Source organism: Rhinatrema bivittatum, chromosome 2 (genome assembly GCF_901001135.1).
Source record: "Rhinatrema bivittatum chromosome 2, aRhiBiv1.1, whole genome shotgun sequence".
Lineage (NCBI taxonomy): Eukaryota > Metazoa > Chordata > Amphibia > Gymnophiona > Rhinatrematidae > Rhinatrema > Rhinatrema bivittatum.
In genome coordinates, this window is record NC_042616.1 from 447,609,045 (window position 1) to 447,623,139 (window position 14,095).

The 14,095-nt window shown below is 42.7% G+C and overlaps 1 protein-coding gene across 5 annotated transcripts in view; it reads right to left on the minus strand.

The window, feature by feature from the left end:
- Positions 1–14,095, minus strand: part of ATF7IP (activating transcription factor 7 interacting protein) — a 331,366-nt gene that overhangs the window by 26,810 nt on the left and 290,461 nt on the right. For all 5 annotated transcript variants that reach the window (XM_029590341.1, XM_029590340.1, XM_029590343.1 and 2 more), the window contains 2 exons: positions 12,486–12,573; positions 8,767–8,919 (listed from right to left, as the gene is read on the minus strand). In XM_029590341.1, the coding sequence (XP_029446201.1) occupies positions 8,767–8,919; positions 12,486–12,573 (241 nt within the window). The remainder of the gene's footprint in view (positions 1–8,766; positions 8,920–12,485; positions 12,574–14,095) is intronic.

The following is a 14,095-nucleotide window of genomic DNA, read 5'->3' on the forward strand; positions in this document are numbered from 1 at the left end:
ATCTCTATTTAGCAATGGCAAAAAAGCTAACTTATTTCATGTTGTGACCAATAATGGAGAAATTTCTTACCTGATAATTTCATTTTCCTTAGTGTAGACAGATGGACTCAGGACCAATGGATATAGTGTACTCCTGATAGCAGTTGGAGACAGAGTCAGATTTTAATCTGATGTCAGCACTACATATACCCGTGCAGGAAGCTCTGCTCTTCAGTATTCTCGAAAAGCAATTGTGGATATATGTGTGTGAATAACTTGATTAACTTGATTAACTTAAACTGGTTGACATGATTTCTAGCTGGAAACCGCCGGTGGACTCAAGCGAGAAACGCCAACACCCGGCAACTATGGGTGTCTTAACTAGGGGTAAAGTCTGGCTTACCCGTGTTTGTCTTGCTCTCGGGGATTGTGATTGTCCCCCGAGGTTTCCATATTTTAGGGCAGGCGTGTGTGGGATGCTGAGTCCATCTGTCTACACTAAGGAAAACTAAATTATCAGGTAAGTAATTTCTCCATTTCCTAGTGTGTAGCAGATGGACTCAGGACCAATGGGATGTACAAAAGCTACTCCCGAACCGGGTGGGAGGCTGCCCGTGGCTCACTTAGTACTGCCCTTGCGAATGTTGTGTCCTCCCAGGCCTGCACATCCAGGTGGTAGAACCTCGAGAAGGTGTGAATGGAGGACCACGTCACCGCCCGACAGATCTTGGCGGGTGACAGCATCTTGGTTTCTGCCCAGGACACTGCCTGGGCCCTTGTGGAATGGGCTTTGACTTGTAGAGGTGGAGGTTTTCCTGCCTCTACATAGGCCGCCTTGATTGCTTCTTTGATCCAGCAGGCTATGGTTGCCTGCGAGGCCACTTCCCCATGTTTCTTCCCGCTGTGAAGTACGAATAGGTGGTCAGTCTTTCGTATGGATTGCGATCTTTCCAGGTATCGGACTAGAAGTCTGCCGACGTTCAGATGGCAAAGAAGGCGTAAGTCTTCCGAGTCCTTATGCTTGTCTGGAGATGGCAGCGAGATGATTTGGTTTAGATGGAAATGAGAAACCACCTTTGGAAGGAAGGAGGGGACATTGCGGAGCTGTATTCTCCATATTCATATGTAGGTTAGAGACGTGGAAAACTTGTGTGCTCGGAGTAAGGTGTCAATCACTGCCCCCGAGTATTCGCTCTTCTTCAGGCGAGTCCTCTCAATGGCCAGAATAGAGTTGGGTCTTCATGGAGGATCTGTCCTTGCTGGAGCAGGTCCCTGTGTGGAGGTAGGCACAGAGGGTTCCCTGCATGAAGTCTTCGCATGTCTGTGTACCATGGCCTTCTTAGCCAGTCCGGGGCCACTAGAAGTACTAGCCCCCTGTGGTGTTCTATCTTGCAGATGATCCAGCCCAGTAGTGGCCATGGGAGAAATGAGTACAGCAGGTCTTCCTGTGGCCAAGTCTGGACGAGGGCATCAATTCCCCGGGATTGTGGTTCTTGTCTGCGGCTGAAGAACTTGGGAACTTGGGCATTGGACCGGGTTGCCAGAAGATCCATGGCCGGTGTTCCCCAGCAGTTTACTATCAATTGGAAGACTATGGTCGACAGCCTCCATTTCCCTGGGTCTAGTCTCTCTCTGCTGAGGTAATCCACAGTGACGTTGTCTTTTCCCGTGATGTGAGTGGCTGAGATCCCTTGTAGGTTTGCCTCTGCCCACACCATTAGGAGGTCTATTTCCAGGGATACCTGTTGGCTTATGGTTCTTCCCTGGCGGTTGATGTAGGCAACTGGTATGGCGTTGTCCAACATGACTGACCGATTCGCCCCTGAGTCTGACTGAATTGAAGGCAGGCTAGTCTGACTGCCCTTGCTTCCATTGCCCCTGGGTCGTCAGTTCCTGGCAGTGGGTTCCCCATCCTCGTAGACTCGCATCTGTGGTGAGCAAAACCCAGGTTGGCGGGAATAGCCTTACTCCCTTGCTCAGATGGTCTTCTTGTAGCCACCACTGGAGCAGGGTCCGCACCTCTGCCAGTAGCTGGAGGTGAACGGAGTAGTTCTGAGGCATCAGGTTCCATCGCGACAGTAGGGAACGTTGTAGTGGTCGCATGTGGGCCCTTGCCCAAGGGATGACTTCTAGTGTTGATGTCATGAGGCCAAGGACCCGGAGGTAGTCCCATACCTTGGGGTGGAAACAGGTCAACAGGTTTCTCAACTGGTCCATCAGTTTCCTTCTCCTTGTAGGGGGAAGAACGACCTTGTCCTGTTTTGTGTCGAACCAGACTCCCAGGTATTCTAGTGCTTGGGAGGGCTGCAGGCAGCTCTTGGTTGAGTTGACGAAGCACCTGAGATTCTGCAGTAGATTCTTGACTATGGTGGTCGCCTGGTGAATTTCCTCTGGAGATTTTGCCCTGATCAGCCAATTGTCCAGATATGGATGTACGAGGATTCCTTCTTTCCTCAGTGTCACTGCCACTACAACCATGATTTTGGTGAACATCTGAGGGGCAGTAGCTAGTCCAGTATCGTGAAGCGTAGAAAGCGCTGATGGTCATGATGGACCAGGATGTGGAGATAGGCTTCTGACAGATCCAGAGGTCAGGAATTCACCCGGCTGTACTGCCATTATGACCAAGCGTAGGGTTTCCATTCGGAAGTGAGGAACCCTCAGGTAGCGATTGATGGACTTGAGGTACAGGATGGGCTGGAACGTTCCCTCTTTCTTGGGGACGATAAAACAGATGGAATAGTGCCCAGTAGTTTGTTGGTGCGTGGGCACTGGTGTTATCACCCTTAGGGTGAGCAGTTTTGTCAGTGTGGTTTCCACCACCATCCTCTTGGAGGGGGCGTGGCACGGTGATTTCACAAATTTGTTTGGAGGGATACTGTGGAAGTCCAGGTAGTATCCCTCTCGAATGATGATTAGGACCCACTTGTCCGACATTATCTCGACCCATCTTTGGTAGAATAGGGCAAGCCTGCCCCCTAATGCTTCTTCCTGTGGATGGGTCTGTTGATTCTCATTGTGGGGTGTGGCTGGGGCCTGGACCTGGACCTGAGCCAGCTCCCCTCTTGTGTGTCTGTTCCGAAAGGACTGGCCCCTGCCTGCGGGGCGAGGTATTTGGTATGTGTTTTTGTACGGTCTGAAACGCTGGGATCCTCTGCCCTTGGATCTTCAGGGAGAGGGGCATTGGTTTCTTTTGTTCTTGTCCTCCAGTAACCGAGGTACTGGGGATTCGCCCCATTTGTCGGCTAACTTCTCCAGTTCGCTTCCGAACAGAAGGGCACCTTTAAAAGACATCCTCATGAGCTTCGTTTTGGAAGTCACATCGGCTGACCAACTTTGGAGCCAGAGTTGCCTTCTAGCTGTCACTATGGTGCAGCCGGATTCCTCTACTGGCTGAGGAGGGTCTTGTCTCGGTTCCCCCAGAGCATCTTCACACTGTAGGCACAGGGCAGAGGCCACTTCGTGTTGCGCAGCTCTCAGGTGGCAGGCTGGGCAGAGGGCTTGTCCCTCGTTTTTCTTGCCGGTGGTGCCATGATTTGTGCGCGAGGAGTGGTTCAAACTCGTCTATGCTTGTATGTGCGCGCGCTGGGAGGCTTATTTGTGCGTTCTGGGTGCGCTGACAATGTGCGTGCAAGATGTGCATGCAGGCCTGTGCTTGGTGAGATGCACGCGCCGCTGTGCGCACAGGCTGATTTGTGTGCCTGGCACAGAGAATGTGTCGCTGTGTGCCCGGCACCTTTGTGCGTATTGCTGTGCAAACGGAAGATGTGCGCGCGTTGCTGTGCGCACAAGTAGTTTGTGTGGACAAGACGGTGATTAAGGGGGGGAATTGGTGCCGATGACCACGCAGGCAAGATGGCGACACCCCCTAGGGGGTCTCCACGTGGAAGGACCCTCATGCCAGATCTTGGCCTAGCCTGGACGGGGCGGCTCAACCCAATGGGACAGACACCGGATGGCGATCTGTGCAGTTCACTGAGCCTCAGAGACCGGAGACTTAAAGTTTTCTACCTTACCTTGTCTCGGCGCTTCCCGGTCTCGTGCCGGGCGGTCTCTGGCTGCAGGGGGAGAGGGGAATACCTTCACTGCCGTGCTTGGTATTGCACCCGCTGCCTCTCAGCCACTCCCATTCCTGGGGGCTAAGTCCACGCCGGGAACCAGCTACCGGACCGAGGCTTACCTCTGAGGGATCTCAGAATTCACCTCAGGAATTCTCGACTGGGGGAGGGACCCTTAGGTATCACCGCAGGAGAGCGGGGCTCATCTTGTAGAGGTAAGATTTTCTTTCTTCTTTGGTTTGGATTTCGTCTAACGCTGTGCAAGCATGTGTAGAGTCCCAAACTGCTAAGGAGACTGAGAAATACTGAAGAGCAGAGCTTCCTGCACGGGTATATGTAGTGCTGACGTCAGATTGAAATCTGACTGTCTCCAACTACTATCAGGAGTACACTATACCCATTGGTCCTGAGTCCATCTGCTACACGCTAGGAAATCTTAGTTATTTGGATGACAAGTTATATATATCTGAGCCTGAGTAAATTATTTAGATTTCTAAGGTTGAGGCGACACTGATGTCTATAGCTACTATTTACATTTAATTAATCACATATTCCAGATGGTCAAGGCAATATAAAGAACTGAGTTTATGCAACAAATGATCATATCACTAGTACAAAATTCTAAAACAGAATACAGATAAAAAGTTAACATATTATTAAACAAAGAAAATAAATTAATTACAATAAATCCATAAAAAATACAAAGCCTATGAAGAAATTATCAGTTTCAAGCTGATCCTATAAAAGGCATGTTCCTCAAAATCCCAATATCAGCACAAAAACATATTATCTTAAGTCATCAGTCAGATTTATAGTGATCTGTAAAATTGATCCAAAATTAATAAAATTTTGCTAAATAAATTAGCCTTCGCATGCCTTCTAAACCTAAACTTTCCCCCTTCAAGCTGAAGCTCCTTGGGGATGGAATTGCACAGAACTGAGGCTACATATGAGAATGTGCATGTTTGCGTTCTAACCCACCTGCAATCCTATCAAACATTTGCTGATACAAAAGTGTGTTTGCACCATAGAAATCATAATCTCAATTTTATCCTATGAGATCTGCCAGAGCCCTAATCTACTCTGGATGAGGTTCAGTTTGGTGAGAGACAGTACAGACCGAGTGAAAAAGGTACATAGCTGAATTAGCTCATATTAACTTTATATATACAGAGTATAAATAGCTCTCAGAGTGGGTAAAATCTGCGTGTACATTGTACACACAGGCGTCACTGAATATTTTCAAAGTGAACTTACTGCCATTAAGTCACTGGGTTGGCAGTATATTTTGAACATATAAATTGACCAGGGTAACAGGCCTGTAAAAAGAAGCTCTTGATTAAACATAAGACAGATTGCTTCAGATTGCTTCAAACAGAATAAGTAAAAGGTCATGGGCATTTCTTATTTAAAGGACATTCCTTAAGACTAAGGGCTTGACAGTCTCACTTCTTCCTGTCCTCCTTGACATCCTATGTAGTATTCCAGTAAAAAATTACATTTCAAGGAGTGAGAAGAATGCTACTACATGAAAGATTTTAAGAGTAATGGAGAATCTTGATCACCAAGATATATACAGGTAGATTTTTACAAAATACACACACACGCACATGGATGCAATTTTATAACATGTGCACCCATGTTATAAAAACCGGGCCAGTGCGCGCAAGGGGGATAGATTTCCCCAGTTAAGGAGCGGACTGGGATGGAACTTTCCTCCCCCTACCTACCTTCCCTCTTTCTATCTCCTCCCTGACCCCTTTGAAGGCCCTACCTTTTGTAATTTTCTTTAGTTTGGAACTTATGCCAGCTCCTGAACTGGCGTAAGTTGCATGTGCTGGCAGTCTGCCGGCGCGCGATCCCCCAGTACAGCAGCAAATGGCCGCTGTTCCGGCAGCTTCCAGCTCCGCCTTGCCCCCTGGATCCCCCCCACCCCTTGATAGAGGCCTGGCTCTTGTGTGCGTAGCTGAGGGTTGTGATTAATTTATCTGAGCATTGTAGATGTTATGCAACCCACATTAATTGTTCACGGTTTGTGGGTAGAGTTAGAGATTAATTAAATAAGCTTTTAAGAACTGCTTTTCAAAAACTGGAGGCATTTTCTAGGCAGTAATGAGTTGTAAAAGTACAGTATGTATGGAAGACAAAGTAGCAGTTTTGCAGATATTTTCTATAGAAGAGAAATGAAGATGTGTCAAAGGTAGCTGTGGCAGCCCTTTACCTGATGGGCTTTCACTTTACTCTGAAGATATAGGTCCCAATTGTATCAGAAAATGACGTAATCAGATATCCAAGTCAATAAGAGTTCTCTTTGTAACCGATACCCCCTTGCTTAACTGAGCTGAGAGGTGAAGAGTTGTAATTTTCTATAATATTTTGTTCTAATAAAGAATAGAATAGAATAATAAAGCTCTTTTGTAGTCTACTAAATGATGAGCTTGCTTGCCCTATAGCATGTGGTCTAGGAAGAAATGTTTGAAATATGACAGATTGATTTAAATGGAACTGAGAGAACACGTTTGTGTTATGATTTGTGGGTATGTGGGCCCTTGGCCCGAGATGCAAGTTGTTACTACCTGTGGGAAGGACCCCCACAGGTCTGCACCATCGGGAGGAGAGGTCAGAGTCAGCGGAGAGCTCTGGGTGAGGAAATAGAGAGATCCCGTGGCACCAGGAGAGGATCCCCGTGAGAGTAGACTGGAGGCAATACCTGGCCAGGGACCCCGAGGGAAGGAATGCCAGACAGACCGCAGAGCAGGGGGCGTGAGGCTTCACCAATCAGGAGGTACTCTGGAGGTCCACCCCGAGGGGAGGAGCTGCACAGCATAGGATGATGATGTAATGCCATAGGCCAGTCCACAGGTCAGGGAAGCCCGAGCTGAGCCTCTAGTGACAGGAAGCAGTCCTCTCAACTGAAAAGAGGATCTGGAATAAGAGGTCATGGGGGTAGACTCAGGAGTAATCTAAGGAAACATTTCTTCACAGAGAGGGTAATAGATGCATGGAACAGTGGATGTGGTGGAGATAATGTCAGTATCTGAATTCAAGAAAGCATGGGATAAACACAGGAGATTCTGGAGGGAATGGTAAGGATTGTAGAGATGGGCAGACTACATAGAAACATGAGGGCAGAAAAAGATCACATGGCTTGTGTACTTTCAAGCACATTTTAACTACCCATGTTTTATCCCTCTGTCATAATCTTCCTTACAAAAACAAAATATTTTTACTACACATACCCTGAGTTTCACTATTTTTCCAATCTCCCTAAATGACACTACATATAAGCAGCAACATTTCATTAAGCTGTCTAGGGTGCAAGATATTTATTTTATTTTATTCATTTAAGGGTTTTTATATACCGACATTCATCAGGGATATCACATTGGTTTACAGTAAATGTGAAACTGCGCATAATATGCGCTTGACAAATAACAAGACAATGAGTACATATGAAGCTATTAACAGAATAAATGCCTAAATGCTTAAATGAAATATGTATGAGACAAAAGCAGTTGCATATAAAGGTAACTTATGTACAGAGCAGTAGGGTTATTTACAATCACTTACAAGGCTTTCAATATGGAAACATCTTAAGAGAGTGTAGCTGAGGAAGATGCTGGGAATGTAAGGAGGTTAGGATTAGGTGTACGCTTAAGCAAACAACCACGTCTTTAGTTTTTTTTTGAAGATTTTTAGGCAGTCCTCCTGGCGAAGGTCTACGGGCATTTTGTTCCATAGGGCAGGGCCAGCTATGGAGAGCGCACGTGCTCTGGTAGATGCCAGGTTGTTGTTTCTAGGGGAAGGTGTGCGTATGGAAGCAAGGTATTGGTTCCTGGTTGGTTTAGAGGGTTCGTGGAATACTAGTGAACCATTGAACCAGTTCATTTCAGGGTTGTGGAGAGCCTTATGTATGATGGAAAGAGTTCTGTATTGGATTCGGGATGCTATAGGGAGCCAGTGCAGTTCCTTAAGTACGGGTGTAATGTGTTCATTTCTGCACATGTTGGTAAATATCCGTGCAACTGTGTTTTGTAGAATTTGTAGTGGGTGTATGGAGTTTTTAGGTAGGCCTAGGAGAAGAGAGTTACAATAATCAATTTTAGAAAATATTGTAGTTTGTAGTACTGTACGAAAGTCTGGTTGATGGAGTAAAGGTTTTAATTTCTTTAGGGTGTGTAATTTAAAGAAACATTCTTTCAGAGTGGTGTTAATGAATTTCTTATGCATTATTATATATGCATTATATATTATTATATTAATATATAGTATACATAATATATATATATATATATATATATATATATATATATATATTATATATGCAGATATATTTGTATCTGAGTAACTAGTAACAAAAGTTCAAAGAGAAAGTACCCACATAGCTTTCTCTTTTAACATTCACTGTAAGTTACATAGGTAAAAAAGAACCTTTGTATCTTGCCTCTATTCTATCTGTGGATAGATTATATACAGGAAAATATGCATGCATATTTGAAAATTTAATATAGATGTGTACTCCCCCATCCATACCATGCCTCTAGAAACACCTATTTACTTAGGCTAGGCAGCTAAATTTAGCCACTCAGTGGGGAACATTTTTCATAACTTCTGATCTAGCTGATTAACTACTGAATTAGCTGGCTAGCTAGTTCTGAAAATCGTCCTCAATTTATTGCGCCTTAATGCTATAAATTAGACATTGGCTGATGAATGGCAGACATGTTACCTGTAGGTAGTACATGGATGGTGGTCTGGGAAGGTAATCCTGTTGGCACAACTGCTGGTGGCAGAGTTGTCTGTGGTGGCTGCAGTGGTCTAGAAAGGACCTGAGTGGACTGGTTACTGCCAGATGCACTGATCTGAGTTGTCTTCCTAGAATCTGAGAAAAATAAATATATGGTAAAAATGGAACAGTAAGAAACTTAAAATTATAATGAAATACCAAAGCCGCACAGATAATACTTTGAGAGAAACTGGAGTGCAGTGAAAGATCAATTAAAAATATTAAAATAAAAATATAGATGAAAAAGACTGGTCTGGAAAAACAAAGCCTGAAATTGTATAGAAGATAAGTAAAGATAAACACGATCAGAGTGACAGCAGATGATACAAATAAGATGTTCTTATGTGTTGCTCGATAGGTGTGCAGTGTTCAATACAGTGAATTATTCTATGTTGCCTCAACATTTATTTGAATTGGGTATCAGTGGACCTGTACAGAAGTAGTTCAAATCTTTTCTAACAGATTGAACTTAAAGGATGAAATGGGGATCTGGCTTAACTACTGTAAGCTAATTAAACAGAAAACTGGGGTAGATAACCTTACAAAACATATTTAATATCAATATCCTATAAAATGATTCTCTTTATTGAACATGAAAACAATTCTTTTACACCATCATCATCATAACATATAATTTTATAAATGTAACCGTTCACCTACATTCCATTAACTACATATAATATGCATTAAATATATCCACCGACTATAAACACAAATTTAATCCATCCAATCATTCAATCACACACATTTTTATTATTTATTTAAGGTTTTTATATACCGGCAATCATGAAAACATATCTTGCTGGTTTACATTATATATATATATATTTTTTTTTTTTCCACACAAAATCTATATACACTATATATATATATTTTCCACACAAAATCTATATACACAATAAAAATCCCAAACCATCTGTTCTACACAACAAAGTCCCTTGTTTCACCCTGACAGGCAATATGCACCAGATTGGAGCAGCTCCAAGATATTCACGTGATCTTACAAGACATACTCTTCAATATTTTAAACAGATACACAGCAAGCTGAAATGCTCTGTCTATCAATATTTAATTTTATACCAAAATCATTTTTTTTAAATTACTCTACAATTCTCCTGAACTTCTCATAATTGACATTAGTAAGAGTCACAAATAGTCGCTAATAGCCTCATCAACATGCATTTGCATGCAATGAGCGATGTTAGTTTCACCGCATGTTGGACACATGTTGTGTAGGGGCCCGGGCGCTTTACCAACGCATCTCACTGGTTCATATTCTTACTCAGAGGTGTACCTAGAGTATTTGGCACCTGGGGCAGATACTTCTTTGGCACACACCTCCCCATACATAATTTTAAAATTTCCTAAACATCAATAAAATATTTCAAAACAGCAGACATATCAAATAACACCCAATAATTAAAACTAATAAGCATTTTAAAAATATCCCATTCTCCATATCTGTCATCCTAAGATTGTGTAGACTGGGGGCACATATGCATACACACAACATGCTCCTTCTCTCCCATACCCATACATACATGCTTGGTGAGAGACAGAGGGAGCATGTGTGTATGTGAGACACATACACACTTTCTCTGTACCTCACACATAGACATGCTTCCTCCATCTCTCTCTCTTTCTGACTGAATGAGGACAATTTTGTTAGCCACTTGATCTCTGAAAGCCTTTAGAGTTTACAGTATCAACAATTAACTCTAAGAAATTTACATGAAGCAACTTCTCCTAAGCATACCAAAGACCTGCAGCTGATCCACAAGCCCTTATTCTATAAGGAGATTAGCGCATCCAAAACCCGTGTCCAAATGTATGTTGATGAAGATATTAGCTATTCTCCCTCAATCCAAAAAAAAAAAAAGTGCACCCGACCTTCACATTTTACCCTCAGAAATTAACGCCTGTTCAGAACATACCCTCAGAAATACTCAGACTGAGCCAGAATCAAACGCTCAAACCGAGCATGCATTTGATTATAAGAGTCTCTGTGAGAGTTCCCCTTAGTGTCTAGACCCCAGTGAACTTCTATGTCTTGGGGAAGCTTCTTCCCCAATGCACTTAAAATAGACATTATGCATCCAATTCCCAAAACTAATGCTTCTCCGTGAACAGCTCACAGTTTCCTTGTGTCGGATGCCATAAGAGTCCACAAAAGGAGTTGGATCTCAGTTTGTAAAGCTATCAACGATGTTAACGCACCAATGTTTGCAACCCTATGGTCCAATGCTGCTTGGATCCTTTTCTTCAATTCCTCAAGCACTGCCAATGCCAATCCTGCATGGGAAGCAATGGTCACATATTCCTGGGACACTTGGAGACTGTCACAAGTCTTTAGTCAGATGAGAAGATTGAGTTGAATTTTCTGAAGGAATGCTCAGAGGGATTTACAGCCATAGCCAGAATCTTCCAATTCCTGGTATTGTGCACTAATGTAGATCAATACTAATAATCCTTAGCCTTTACCTGATGCTCAGAATCTATACTCCTTGATGTCTGTGCTGATGAAGCTGAACCCTTCGCTTTCATCAGATGGGAGAGATCGATGATGGATCATCTCTTTGGTCTAAATGGGTGCTCAATGTTGAGGAATATCTACGCTTCTTCGATGTCAATGTACATCTAGCTTCCAGTGAAGCTCCTGGGCTTTTTGATGCTGCCCTCAATGTAGGGATGGTTATTGTATTAGGCAAACTAGACAGTCACCTAGGATGCCAAAAATTTGGGGGGGTTGCAAAATCCCAGAAACTTTCAGGTGCTGCCTACCCACTTTTAAGGAATGGCACCACAAGAAAGAAGAAGCTGGGTGAGTAGGTGCTGGGTTGGTGAAGAAAAAGGGTCCTAGGCAGCTGAGGGTAGGGTAGTGAAAGACAGTGAATTTTGGGCACGCTTAAAAAAAAAAAAAAAAAAGGGGGGGCAATGAGATTGGGGAGATGCTGCACTGAGCAGGGAGTGAAGGGGAGAAAAGGAGGATGCTAGGAAGGAAACAGGAGAGATGCTGCAGAGGAGGGCAGAAAGAAGGGATGATAGACACTGGACAGGGGGAAAAAGGAGGGGGATGGGAACTTGCAATCTGGATTGGCCATGCTGAAAAATGAGCTGGGCTTAATGGACCCTTGGTCTGACCCATTATGGCAACTTATGTTCTTATGATGCAGGACTTAGCAGAGGGTAAGAGAGGGATGCTCTGCCAGAACTACAACTAATAGACAGGTGTATAAGAGGCCCCTGAGTAATGTCCATGACACAGTAGAGCATGCCATAAGCTTCTAGAAACTATGAAGTAAACTTCACTGGCCCAGGTTCCATCAGATGAAATCACTCATCTGTGAGAACTTTACATCTTACTTGTCCTCAGAAAAAATAATTTTTAGTGGATGTCATCTATAATGAACTTCCAGCAGAGATAATAGGTACCATATCTATGGTATAATTCATGCATGTATTGGACTGACATAAAATGAACTTAATGGCAGGGGAAGCAAAGACCACAGATCAAGACCAATGCAACACAGGTAGGCGGGAGCACATGGGCAGACAAAGTGAATCAAGTGGACCTTATCTATCAACATAATCCATGTATCTACCACACACCTCTCTGGATTATTCTATTTTCATCAATATTGTGTCGCATGCTGAGACCTTACCTGTTCTTCCTTGTGAAGAACCATCATCTTCATCATCCAATGTGAGGTCAATGACGCCACTTGAATCACCACCAGCAGCCTTTGCACCCTGAAAGACAGAACTCTACCATTTGGTAAAAGCAACTTCAGGTAGCACAACATAGGAAAGACACAGATTTTGGAACAGGAGTGGCCAGTAGTAAGAACCAGGTGCTGTGAGTTAGAGACTCAAAACAGACTCTTAGTGTCATCTAAGATTTTCATAAATAAAAAAGAAATGGGGGATGTAATTTCCTTCACAAATGAAACAGACACAGGGCATTGGGAATACATAAACTTGAAATACTTGTTAAAGGTAATGAAGCACAGGTAAGAAGAGTAAAAAAAATCAAAAAACAAAACAACAAAACCCCAGGATTAGTTTAGCTTTAAAGAAGACATCTTCTACTGAATAACAGTGCACAACAGCAGTTGCTGTTGACAAGTTCAAACACTGGCTAGTTTAGTAAATATGACCAAAAGGGCAGGCATTTACTGGCAGTTAATGCCACGGTGAGAATCTATTATGACGGCAAAGGAAATGACCTACTCTAATGCTCATTCTAAAACTCCCAGTAGAAATTTTAAATTAAAATACAAACATCAATCTTGTAATTTAAAAATGGCTGTGAACCTCTGATTATAAATATTCTATTTATCTTAGTTTGATATGCGAGATAAAGGACTAGTAAAATAAGCAAGAGCTTGAGTGTTAGTCAAATCAACAAGTGGGATTTCCATTCCAGTATTTCAGTTTTCATTAGGTTTATAATATGCATAAACAAAAGACAGAATATGAGGATAACAAAATGATTTACTACTCTACAGTTCTAAGCTGGTATATAATTTTGCATAATCACAAATGCAGAAGCAAACACCTCTCAAATAATCACTCTGATCAAAGCGAACTTAGAGAGGGAAATAGTATCTAAACTATTACCACAAATATACTAAAAGACTAGAGACAATATCATAGGCACATATTTGATCTCCCTATACAAACATGACTTATCAAGAGCTGGCAGCCAACTTTTTGTATCTGTAACTATAACTAATACAAGTTATCATCAATTAAAGATGATTAAGAAATAGTTCATTGTGTTGAACTATCTTAAATGTTTATATGAAAAGCACTAACTTATCTTATATAAAACACATTTTTTACTGAATAATTTTTTAAAATTATCTAAGGTCTTCCCTGCATTTCCCTTGAATTCCTAGAAGTAAGAGTCACTGATCACATCACACACCAATAAAAGATTGCTTTATGCTTTTTGTCTAATGCATGCATAAAAGGAATTGTGGAGTAAAGAGCATACACATGCAAATATAGAATGGTAAAGACAAATGTGTGGCAAAGCATAGACTGTTCAATATTGTTGCTCACTTATCAGTTTATTTAAAGCAATGAGGATGGAGGCAGTCCATAGGTTGAAAGACAAAATGTAAATTTCTCGACACAGCTGTGTTACACATGGATAAGTGAGCAACAAAACTGAACAATCTAAGCTTTCAGTGGACTGGTTGATATGAAAAGACGAAACAACCTTCAGCAAGAAAGAAGGTACGGTCTTGAGAGAGACGCCAGAGTC